We start from the raw sequence: 12,861 nt of genomic DNA on the forward strand, positions 1-12,861 counted from the left end.
AAAGAAGCAGGGGGGGTGGGGGGGATGGGGGGGGGGGCTTGACGCCGGCGCGGACGTTTGGCAACACGCGAACGCGGGGGACTTTGCGGCGCCGACGGACAATGCCAGGATTTGGGGATTTCGGCCAGAGGAACCATTGCCAGAGCAATGGCAACTCCAGAGCGCGGACACCACCCCCCCAAAGGGTGTCTCCCTCGATGACTCGGCCGATGGAAGCTCTTCGTAAACGACGGAGCTCGGTTACAAAGCGACGGAGTTGTTTTGTCCGGCCGTCTGTTGCGGGGAGTGTGCTGCCGAGAGTTCAGCGGGCCCACAAGGAAGCGCGAGCACGAACGTTAACTCAGTTCCTTCGATCCGGTTACCAATGACGGTTTGGATCAAAAAGATGAGAAAAAGTTCATGCAAAATAAAGGTTATTCCGCACAAACTTTCCCCTGCCATAGACGTGTGCAAATTCCACCACTGGTCAACAGCAGTCAATAAAGATGAGCACAACCCCATTGTTTGAGCAGAGCAATAGTTTGATTTTGACTTAAAGCTTTCGTGACTGCAGGAATTCATACTCTATGGGTCTTTCGGTAAAGTCATGGAGATAGAAAAATAATAGACGTGATTTTACCGAAAGACCCAAAGAGTATAATAGTTTGATTGTTCATCAAGGCATTGATTACTGATCTTGCGCAGGCCCAACAGTTTGAACTCTGCACTACAATATAATACTGGTAGGAACCTCCTGGTTACACCAGCCCACAGGGGATTGTGTCCGTCGTGCAGGGAGGGGCTGGGTGGGGAGGGGAGGGTGGTGGAGGGGCTGGGTGGGGAGGGTGGGGCTGGGTGGGGGCTGGGTGGGGTGGGACAGGGTGTGGTGGGGCTGGGTGGGGAGGGGCTAGGTGGGAAGGGGCTGGTCACCACGTGGTGCCCTTATAAAACTCACGCCGGCTTGTGCCTGCCCTCACAGTCGGCCATATTTGCGGAATACACCACGCCACCGTTGACCCTGGCCATTGACCGAGCAACCCAACGTTCCTACCAGCTCCCTCCGCAGGAATGTGATTGCTTCAAATATTATTGCAGGTGTGTACCAATTTTATTTTATTGAAGGTGTGCTTCATGTAACCAATGCACAACAACAAACAATAGCATCGCAATTGACATCAGTTATGAACAGGAAACTTCACTGCAATATGAAACCATTCACGTTTGGAGGGTATTTACTTTTAAATTAATCATCCACCACATTTGTGAGCACCGCTTTTCAGGTGAGCAAGATACCACGCAGTCTGTGCTCGGGGTCTTGGCGGGACAACAACCACGCCAAAAGACAAGTCGACCATCGACGCAGTCTCACCTCTCCCGGAGTTTCTGCAGCTCCTTCTTTAGGTCTCCCTCATCGGGATCCGAGTCCAAGTCGCTGCTTAAATAGGGCGACCGCTGTTCGTCGGACGAGTCCCTGGCTTCATGGTAAGGGTGCTCCACCATCCTTGCAGAGCGAGGCTCGAGGCTTGCGTACATCTCATCATTGTCATCCTGGTCTCCGGGTGCACTCTGCTCCGGAATGACGGAGACCATCGGCTGGAATGAAACCACCCCCTTCTTCGAGGGCGTCTGGCTGGCCGTCGTCGCCGCTAGCACCGCGGCGATGCCGTCATCCTGCTCCTCGGCGTGGCACGCCGTCGAGTTCGTGGGCACGGGAGAAGGCGCCGAATTCTCGAAGCCTGCGCGACGATTTGCTCGTTGGTCCGAGTTTGCCGAGTGGGAATCGGGGGCCTTGGCAGCGGTCGCGTCCATCTGCGCGCCAACGGCAGCGAGCTTTCCGCTCCCGTCAGCGGCGGCGGTGTGCTCGTCCACGCTGCGTCTACGCAGCACTTGCCCCGTTTCCATCTCTTCAACGGAAGGAGCGACTGTCGCCGATCCGGGGTCCGCAGTCGCCTTGGTGCCGGTTTGCACTTCCTGCGGTGTTTCCACTGCCACTGGAATCACCTGCAGTGGTACCAATTATAATGAAGGTGAATTGGTTAATCTCTAAGAAACTATGTCGTGTACTATTTAAACTAAACGCCCTACTGCAAGTGAATAAGCCAAAATGTAACCAACATATTAGCGCTGAGGTCAAAATGTGTTTTAATGGCCATGTAAAAGCGAACGTTAATTTTGTCTGTCGTTGATTTCTACACTTATCAAACACACATTTCAACACGTAACATATTGCTTTCATTGCCCAAATACGATGTTTGAGTCCATTAACCGCTGGTCTTCTTCAGCAAGAATATTTGACAGCAACGTGTTATACCGGGCAAAGTTTAACCTATTTCCACTGGCCTTGAGTCTCATCAGTCGGGTGCGGCTACTACTCAATAAATGCAGCTCCGATGTCTGGTGTTATGGATAATGTCCGCACAGGGAAATTGTGGGTCCCAGGGTAACACTCGGTGTGGTTCAACAAAACCGTACGGAATAATCAAGAGCTATCTCGCCAGATTGTAAGCAATAAATAAAACGATTCATGGGTGAAAAAATCTAATAATTTAATCGATCAACTAATGGGTGCATAACGATGACAATCAAATTAAGACGAGCTTAATGTCAGGCCATTTCTTCTGGTACTAAAGAGGTTGCGAGTTTAGTTCTGGCATAGCTATTACAATTATATGTGCAGTCTGTCCAATGATGTCAATTCAACCGTTAATGATGACGATGATGATACACAATGAGACAACTGCCAAAAATTGCGAACTCTAGGCTTAATTTTCACTTTACCTATGAAAAGGGGGACATGGTGTAAGAATACACGGTGATTCAAAAGCACACGTTGCTTATGTTTGGGTTAGATTCTGCTATCCCAAGCAAATAACCAATTATTAGTCTTAAGTTTATACCATTGAAGACCGTTGATTTCCCTGGAAAGGGCACTATATAAATCCAAAATTGAATAGACTTCAGTGAGAGATACAATCGACGTTCAATGTGATTCATGTATTAACCTGAGTGACTTGAAGACTGTTTCCGAGGGCAGACCAGGTTAAAGTGTGAAAACTCGCTTTTGGTCCAGGCATAACATTTACATTTTTCATCTCATGAACGAAGCATTTCAACTCATGTCAGGCAGCTCGGGTGACACAGCCAAGGTCCACATCTAGAAGGTAAGAAGTGTTTGTGCTTTGCCTGTGTCTTGAAAAAAAAAAACACATATCCAATGGAAATCCTGGGGTCAAAATGCTGACCAACTAGCATTTACGTCAATGAACTGCGTGTATCTTAACAGCAATGCTAAACTACACTCAACTTTTTTTACTTTACCTGGGAAGATTCACCGAGCAATACAGCTCTTTTCCAGAAGTGGCCTGGCCACAAACGATAGCTAAACCAAGTGGCGGCTTACCATCACGTGGACATTTATAGCAGCCGAATGCTCTGAACGCGGACGAACGTCGCTTCTCGGCGAGTGTCCCCGGGGGAAAAGATCAAGGGCGAGACATCACCACACGGCCAAAGGCCATTGACGCAGAGGAGGAAACAAAATACCTGAAACCGCCCAAGTTTGACGACGGGTTGGAGACGCTCGTCGAAGCGAGCTTCAGACGGGCGCAACTGCACGCCGGCACTCGCTTGGGAATCTTGCCCGCGTACCGCCGCCACTGTGCAACAAAACCCGAGACAATCAGTTCGTTTAACACAGATTTCCAAGGGCCTCGCACGGACTGGGCGTTCGAAGGAATAATCATCATGCGACGTACGAGGCCGTGTGCCGATGCCAACACACGCTCAAGATTACACTCGCGGCATTGCCGTGCGTCTCGGTGTGGAGCTCTGTGCAGGCATGCAAAGTTCCTTAGCGTGCACTTGGGCAAATTTGTATCCAACTGATGTGTGGTCATTGGAGTTAATCAAATTGCACTTGGCAGTAAATGTTTGCCCGTTCTATATTAAGGCACACCTGGCATCGGCAAGGAATATATTACACACGCTGGGCAAGTGCTAAAATCCCAAACTGCAGCTTCCAATACGGCAGTCCACTTTGTATAATGTATCATAAACACACAATAAGCTGTAATCTCTTAATGGTCATGGAACAATATTAAACACATACATTCCAGCCCTGTATTATACTCCAATTACATATGAAAACCAAATGTTTCTCTCTGGCAAGAAAAATCATTGCCTTGTATAGCCAACTTACGAATAACATACACTCCCACCGCCCATAAACATCCATATAAAAATAAAGCCTGATATACACGGAAGAAAAGATGCACTTACTTTCATTATCTGAAATACTGAATCGTTGTGAAAATTCATCAAGACCAATACCTCCAGATTCACCACCGACAGCCTGGAAATAAATAATAGGCACCGTTCAAGGCAGATATCAACAAGACAAAAATTGCATGAAGCATATTTTTTTAAACAGTAGACATGACTGATTATGTCTTTCCATTTGTTTCAAGCACATTTAAATATTTTCAACTCTGTGCACGAGACCAAGCTTAACACGTAAACGTATTGGTGCACAATTCAGTATCAATCAGTGTGTGAAATCTAATACTGAAATGGAAAAAACACCATTAGTCTGTGTCAGCGCTTAGTGCATTTTTTCATACCACTGAAACACTGGCTCTTAATATGCCCACATCCATGAAGATAGTGCATCACATATATTAAAGTAAAGTGAGCAAGGGCGGAGTTGTTAATGCATTGTGCTACGATTTAAGCGTTGCACTTTCAATCCGCGCTGTGCCTAACACTCATATCTTGTGGAATATCAACCTAGTTTGTGTCGTGCCTGGGTCAACTGAGCCTAAAATGAGTACAGTGTCAGCATCAACAACAGAGATAAAAGGCAACTGGGAAATGCTTAAATCTTGACTTAAAGCTTTCGTGACTGCAGGAATTCATATTCTTTGGGTCTTTTAGTAAAGTCACGTTTACATCGCAACACAAGCAAGACGATTGATAGTTAATATTTTTATTATTTATTCTATCTACGTGGCTTTACCGAAAAACCCAAACAATGGGAATGCGTAGATCTGGTCACAATAGCCCCTTGGGTGCCACGCTGTTCTTAATAGGTGCTTGCTAACAGTATATGCCCCAAAGCTGTTATGCTAAACAGTGGATAAAACTAAATAAGGTTTTTAATCACTAAATATATTAATACACATGCACCTCTGATTAACACGGTTGATTACGCATTGTGCGAGAGAAGTTTAACATACATACACACACAGTATGAAACCAGATACATATCTTGACTGTAAAGCCAACTTTGTCTTATAGCTTATGATTTTAAAAATAAATGTTAACCTGCCCACTGCTATGAAAATCTTAGCAGTCAAGTATTAGCTGCAATGTTGTCATTTATAACATAAATCACCTATTACCGAACTGCGAAAATAAATAACAGTCAAAGGGGTTCAAGCTAGCAGTTCGTCCTGGGGAAAAAAAGCGTAACAAATAACAAGCTGAGATCACATGACTTGTCAACAATAATCACACGCAAGATAAGGCACTGGTGTGGTTGGCATAATGCTTTGGCATCGTCACAGCTGTGCCAAGCTCCTCTGAATCTGCCCAACCTGTCAGTGCGATTGTGCAGTCACAGAGAGCACTTTCGCTGCCATATCGGCTGGACGCTATAAAAAGAACAAGCAGCAGCATCCACAAAGAAGACTCGGCCAACCAGGGAAGAGAGAGATAAATTAAAAAATGTACATGCATAGTAAAAATTCCCACATAATGCTCTATTCAGCTGGTTTCTGCCGAAATACAAGAATGTGTCACTCTGCTGCAATAATTGTGTTGGTGTTGTTGGGGCAATGCAGGCAGCATCTGCGTGAACGTCATCAGCTGCCCGATTTATTTACAGCATCAACAGAACGTCCTTGGGATGCAAGGACGTGCCATGTTTTTAGAAAATTGCACTTCAGTCTCGCAAGACTGGCATGGTCATAATTTGTGTTGCTTTTTACATTTTGCGCGTCTCAAAAATAGGCACAGAGAGCGTAGCGGATTCTGATATTGGTGGAATTTCTTTTCTGCTTCATAAAAATAAACATTCATTGCATATTTGCATTATTTTAATGAACTAAAATGGCAGGTGTGTGCAAGCTATACATTAATAAACGTTATTGGGTTAGATCGCGTTATTTATAAATGTGTCGTAACCCTGCACCACACGACACGGCCAATCAGTAAAAAAGTGTCACGTTCACAAAAGACAAATAGTTCACTACTTTAGCCCACCGGTGTGTTGAAGAGTGAATCCACAACATTTATAATCTTTGAGTACGACGTTTAGATGGTAATTACATCCAACATTATCGGGCAATGCTCCACTACTTTAGCCAGAATTCTGGCAAACTGCCCGATGATGCTGGATGTAATTACCAGCGAAACGTCGTACTCAATTTTTTAAATGTTGTGGATTCACTCTTCAACACACCGGTGGGCTAAAGTAGTGAACTATTTGTCTTTTGTCAACGTGACACTTTTTTACTGATTGGCCGTGTCGAGTGGTGGAGGGTTAGGACACATTTATAAATAACGCGATCTAACCCAAAAACGTCTATTATGAATAATATTGGTCGCGAAAGCCTACGTGTTAATAAGCTATACATTGTTTGCCCAATATAATAAATCGAATTATATTTTCATTATTTCAGTATTAGGTTAATTATTTTAGTACTTGAAACACAGAAAGCTCCACAGAGATAAGTTTAGACAGACCTAATTACGATGTATAAAGCACAAAATGTAACATTGATCTTTTGCTATCACCGATTGAGTTAATCTCACTTTGAAATTTTAAGTAAATTTCAACAGAGGGCATCAATTGCACGAATAAAATTAATGTGTACTACCCAACAAAATAATTTGGTAACAAAACATGTTTACAAATGGGAAGCACTATTCAATAACATGTTTTGTTTATCGAATTTGCTGTATTAAAAAAAATGCTTAAAACTCAAGTCTCCATTACTTCCAAAGCTACCGCATCCTATTGGACAAGGGCCTCCCCCTCACAAAGATTAGCACGTAGTAAAAGTAAGCCACCCACCCAGCTGCATAATCAAGAAAAGGGAATCGACTAATTAGGCTCAACTCCAACTTACAGGTGCGTACGGAGAAAGGGAATGAGCTCGGGGACGGCAGGCAGGAAGGAAAGGCAATCCAGCAGGGTCACCACTGGGAAGGGACGAGGCCGGTGGGGTTGGGGGCCGGTTGCAAGCTTGGTCGGGAAGCGCAGGCAGAAGAGACTCCTCTGCCGACGCTAGGGCGGGAGGGAAGGCAACACTTCCGAGTGCGGCATGCGGGAACGGGGTCGCGTTCTGCTGGCAGGATGGCGTGCCGGCTGGCGTAACGGCGGCGGCATTAGCGGCGGCGGCAGAAGTGGCGGCGGCGGGGAGGGGGAGGCCCGTGGTTTTGCTCGGCGATTCTGCGCCGCCTTGATCAGCACCGCAAGTTTCCGAGACGCTGGCCGCGAGATCTTTCTGGCCATCGCCGTACGTCGCAGACGACACGGACGAGCTAGAACTGCACGAGTCCTGAAACAGGGTCCTCAGCTTCTCATCCAAGTCCTTAATATTACCAGCCTGGGTGGGCACCTTGGGGGTGTCCGGCTCAGATGTGGATGTGGACACTTCGCTATTGATTTGCTGCGACTCCACGGTCTGGGAGTTCGCTTGAGCGACGTGCGTCTGCGCGTCGCCCGCGACAGCCGAGTACGAGATGCTCCCTGGGGAGACCATGGGAGAGTCGGCCGCTACCGGCAGCCCGGACTGGGGCGGCTGAACGGGTGCGCACGGCAACGTGGCGCTGCCCGGGGTTACGGCCAACATCAACGCGCACGGCTGGTGCTCAAGCGACGGGGATGGCTCGAAGCCAGAGGAGCTCACGGCTAAGAGGGGCGTCGCATTCAGTGCAGCGACAGGGGCTTCCAAAACAGTAATGGCCAGGGACATGGGAACCTGCACGTGGGCGCTCGAGTGCTGCCGTGCGTGCTGCTGCTCTGCCGGCGGAGGAGCTACAGGGAGGGACGCGTCCGGAGCGCCGCACGCAACCGACGCGCCGCCGCCGCCGCCGCCGCCGCCGCCGCCCCCCTCTGCCAGAGCGACACATACTTCGGGCGACGGCATTTCTGCCACGCCGTCCGCGATCGACTCTCGGCAGACGGCGCTGGGAACGCTTATGAAAAGCTCGTGCGGTGCTGCGTCATTTTCTACGGAGGGGCTGGAGAGGAGGAGGAAGGGCGGGGGGCCGGCTTGGAAAGTCGGCGGTGCCGTGTTGGGGCTCTCGGACAGCTGGCAGCCCTTCCTCATCTCGTCGAACATCCGTTTCAAGCTGACGACCGAGTCCGAGTTGGACAGCCCCGCTCTGACATCGCTTCCTGCACGCGTGACAAAACAAGGATAAACGCAGTGTCGCTGTTCGTCATTTGCTTGAATTCAATTTCAAATCCTGGTTTTTTTTTTCACACGTACCAACATTTAAATTGTACGTTGCTGAATGTATATTTATGTAAAATGTATTCAGCACCGTACGTAGCCAACTATGATAATCGGAGGTGAGGGGGAAGGACAACAAACTAAACACAAAAATCAGTTCTAAAAAAAATTGTTAAGCCTATCAAATTATGCAAAAAGAGTGATGAAACTTGAACATGAAGCTATGTCAACAGTAATTGATTCCATTATTTTGATATTCAAAGCAGAAGAAGAGTGTATGGCCTCTCACGAGCACGCTAAAACACAAATACAAATTTCATCAAAATTAATTTAATACATGAACAATAACTGTTCCCAATAAAACATTCAAAGCGGAGTCCAAATGTACGGCCTTGGAGAAACACAGTGAAGCATTGCGGACTGATAGATAGACAATTTTATAATTGGAGACAATATTTCATAAAACAGTAGGCCAGCAACATTATTATAGGAGCATGATTCACTCACCACCCCCTGGTATACTGACGAGTGAATGAGTCAGCGATGACTCACTGTTTTCATTTGTAGCTTCAGGTACCCAGGGCTCTGTGGGAAATACATCTGTTGTCGAGTCGGCCTCAATGCCGATATCTTCCAGCTGACTCTCAAGCACTGGGCTCACGATGAACTTGCGGCCTCCCGTGCGAACCACTGTGGAGCGTCTTGTGGCTTCTCCTTGAAGCAACAACAAAAATAAATGAGAAACACACTCATTGCATACTCACAAAGAGCATGAGCTTAGGCTCGCTGCGGCGCTAATTTGATATTCCCAATGTTAAATAAAGCATTTACACGGAATGCCTTGCAGACAATGATGCTTGTAGCCATATGCGTCATTAAAAACCACCTCATGGGGGTCATGCGGCATGCGCAGGTTTTGGAAAGCCTTCTGAATTAGTGAATGCCTCTTAGCCCCCAAGTGTCAGATTAATGTACTTCATTTACTAACGTGTTGTCGTTTGTTAAACTGGATATTCACCAATAACATGGTTGTCTTTTCGTTTTGGATTAGATTAAGCTGTGAGATGTGACCATTTAGGCATGACTATAAAGTTACCATCTATTTGGCTGACATTATCATGCAAATAATAAATCCGGCATGTTTGCTTTATTCCGTCCGTCATGATCGCGGTTTCGGGTTCAATAAAGACATTATAAAAAAGATGGAAATAATTATTATTTTAATTGCAGGCTTTCATAACCGATATGATTATTCATAATTAGATAACGAAATGAAAATTAAACACCTATATACATTCATGGGCTCATCATACATAGTTAACCTATGTGTCCTACTCTAAGATGTATCTTTGTAAAAAAACATGAACTGTTTACGAGATATATTTTGGATAAAATAAAAAATCTCAAATTTAATGTGTATATATAAATGATAGGAAATGCAAAACAACAGCTTATTTTAAGGCATGGAAATGAATTCAGAAAAGCAAATTGCAAAAATAAAGCTGACAATAGATGGCATGGAATGGAACAAACTGGAGAAGAATGGATCCACACTTGGACAACTTCAGCTTTTTAATGAGATTAGGTTTTAACTTTGTGATGGTACAAGAATGTTTGCAATACAAGTGATTCTGTAGTTGTTTTCTATTTAACGAGTCGGGAAATGTTGATGTGCATGGGATTCCTTCTGTATGAGCGTGTAAACAGCTGCGTTGATTCTGGTTATCCAGAGCAAAGTTGTGCTTACCACAGGTAAGTGAACCCGGAGTCTTCATTGACGAATGCTGCAAAAAATTGTCATACAGATGCCAATTTTTTTACTGCAAGGACAGCTCTTAGAGGTTCAGTGCAATTTGCTGAGTCAACTCTTGAATAATAATTTTAAAAAAATCTATTACACATTTTGCCAAGAGCAAAACCGGCAATTCGCCTTGCTAGCGCGATTCTGTTTTGTGTCGATTGAAAGATGCCAGTGTGCTCCAGCGAGGTCGCATGTTCCGCGCGCGCATTTACCTTGCATTGATGTTTGGTGGGCTCTTTTTCCCCATCGGCATTGGTGCCATCGAGACTCTCCGTGCAGTCTCCGTCGTTCACCGCCCAGATGTTCATCTCGTCAACCTTCTCCACAATATCTTTAATTTGCTCCGTGAAAATCTCCTTTTCCGAATCCAGTATGAAGTTGTTCACCACCTACAACATCATATGAAATAGAATTACCTATTTGTAACGTGACATATGAATATGGAATAGTTTTTTCACGAACAAAGGTTTTCCTGTGGGCCTAGTAAATGAACCCAGCAGCAGCAAACCCTGCATTTAACCATATACAAGAAATATTATTTCGTGAAACACAAAAACAACATTTACCAACTGACAACTACAGGTTGAAAACAGAACCTAACGCTCATATTTAATGTTCATCATGTACATTTTACAAGCCCGAAGGAAATGTAATGCTGACGCATCCCTTAATTCAATTTAGAAAACATTACCGCGCTGTGAGGCGATGAGGGCGACAAATTGCCGCGTGCGAATGCTGCACATTAACGGTAAATTGTGTCCGCATTTAAGATGGCATACCATGTAATCCGCAATCTCCTCTGGGTCGTCATAATCTGGCTCAAATTGAAAGGTGACCGTCTTGTGGTTGTGCGTTTCCATTTGGCATTCAACGACCTTATCTCCCTCTTCTGAAACCTTCAGCGAAACAATGCAGAATGCGCGTGAGAAAGCAGCTTACAACCACACTCCAAGCAAGCGGGGGCGGAGAGGACAAACCATTTTAAAAACAAGCCATCGTGTAAGACGGCCAGCTGCTGGTTTTAAGGGCTACAGCAATGAGCTGGCAGCATTGAAATCCTGGGCTCGAATCCGATCACACACCATTCAATCTTATCTCAAAATCCTACACAATAGGAGATGAAGATCAGTTTAAGAGAGGAAGGAAACGTAATCAATGGACTATAACTTCGTAGCAACGGCAGCCGGTCACATACGGGTACGGAACTTTCAATAGAACCCATCCGTCATCTCACATTGAGAATGGTGACGCGTGGCTTGACAGACTTTTCCTGCCGGGACTTGCGATTGGACCTGCGAATTCTCCTCGAGTGTCTGCCGTCCACTCTGCTGCTTCCGCCCGTCGCCTCGTTCTCGCTCAGCTCTTTGGCGGACGTGGCGTCGGAGGTCATGCTGGAGGAGAACACACAACAAGAGAGGGCCGGAAAGGCTTTGAGAGCGCGATACTATTCACGTGCAGTGGTGTGTTTATCCGTTTGAGATTACATTGATGGTTAATACCGACAGCCTTTTCTTAATCCACGACTGGATGAAATTAAGGGCGAGCCACACTTTGTTGGTCGTGGGGTTTGTTTGACCATAAATGCACCAAGCTGGTCAGTGAGAGTCTTACTGGACATCTGTGAAAAAGAGCTGTATAATAGCTCATTGGATTCCTCCAGTATGAGTAAATATTCTGATTCTGGTTCTGAAAGGGGGTCCCCCCCCCCCCTCCAGACACGGTTCAGATATCGCTCACCACTGATGTTAGGCATGATTCAAGAGTGAAACCCTGATCGCAGGGATCGAATTCTTACATCCCTAACAAATGCTATCTGTGTTGTTAATAAACATTGGTGAAATATTAAAACATTTTATGTGATGCACTCCAATTCATACATTTCTCATGTGGTAAGATAAACGATATGCAAAAAAAAATAAGAAACATATTGCATGCAAACATTTTTTCATTTGCAATGCGTGCATGCTGCTCAATGTGACCATGTATAATTTAAACCTGTGACTTGTGTGAAAATTCTAATTACGCGTGGAATTTCCGCAACACAAAAAAAATGTATAATCATGTTAAAGCAGTCTCAGGGATTAAGCTGAACGTGTGCAGACAATGGCAGCCACAAACAAATGTGGATCCACTTTTGGGAAAAATAATTACAAATCACATGCTTACCTCTCGTTCATGGTTAATCCTTGGGCGATCTGTGCTTCATTCATTTCACTTGGGTTATCGACACCAGAGTTGGACACCTATGAAAATGCATTGCCACCAGTTATTTTGTGGATGTTATTTCGTAGGTATATTCATTTCGTATAAACCAATAAAAGCATACGAATAAAATCCTGTAATCCCTGGCTCTCTTTCCAAATAACATCCAAAGGTTTGATGGGATTTTATTAATTGATCAAGCTCAGTGAGTTAATGTCACGTATATTACCCCAAAGCAATAACATAGTGATGTTAATATCCAAAAGAAATGAACGGCCGATGACTCACGTAATTAACAAGCAGAACTTCACACAGAGGCCAGACTTTCAGCGAAATGTCATTGAACAAAACGTGGCAATACGGTCAAGAACATGACAGATGCATCACATCAGTTTGATTGAATGAACAAGCTTTCCG

General features: G+C 45.3%; 1 protein-coding gene across 3 annotated transcripts in view; it reads right to left on the bottom strand.

Moving 5' to 3' along the window:
• Positions 1-12,861, bottom strand: part of LOC144731722 (uncharacterized) — a 69,725-nt gene that overhangs the window by 1,892 nt on the left and 54,972 nt on the right. For all 3 annotated transcript variants that reach the window (XM_078612917.1, XM_078612916.1, XM_078612915.1), the window contains 10 exons: positions 12,409-12,485; positions 11,477-11,633; positions 11,022-11,138; positions 10,455-10,631; positions 10,189-10,225; positions 8,994-9,155; positions 7,110-8,383; positions 4,258-4,330; positions 3,523-3,635; positions 1,349-1,980 (listed from right to left, as the gene is read on the bottom strand). In XM_078612917.1, the coding sequence (XP_078469043.1) occupies positions 1,349-1,980; positions 3,523-3,635; positions 4,258-4,330; positions 7,110-8,383; positions 8,994-9,155; positions 10,189-10,225; positions 10,455-10,631; positions 11,022-11,138; positions 11,477-11,633; positions 12,409-12,485 (2,819 nt within the window). The remainder of the gene's footprint in view (positions 1-1,348; positions 1,981-3,522; positions 3,636-4,257; positions 4,331-7,109; positions 8,384-8,993; positions 9,156-10,188; positions 10,226-10,454; positions 10,632-11,021; positions 11,139-11,476; positions 11,634-12,408; positions 12,486-12,861) is intronic.

The sequence above is a fragment of the Lampetra planeri genome, chromosome 40, assembly GCF_965212315.1.
Source record: "Lampetra planeri chromosome 40, kcLamPlan1.2.h2, whole genome shotgun sequence".
In the NCBI taxonomy this organism is placed as follows: domain Eukaryota; kingdom Metazoa; phylum Chordata; class Hyperoartia; order Petromyzontiformes; family Petromyzontidae; genus Lampetra; species Lampetra planeri.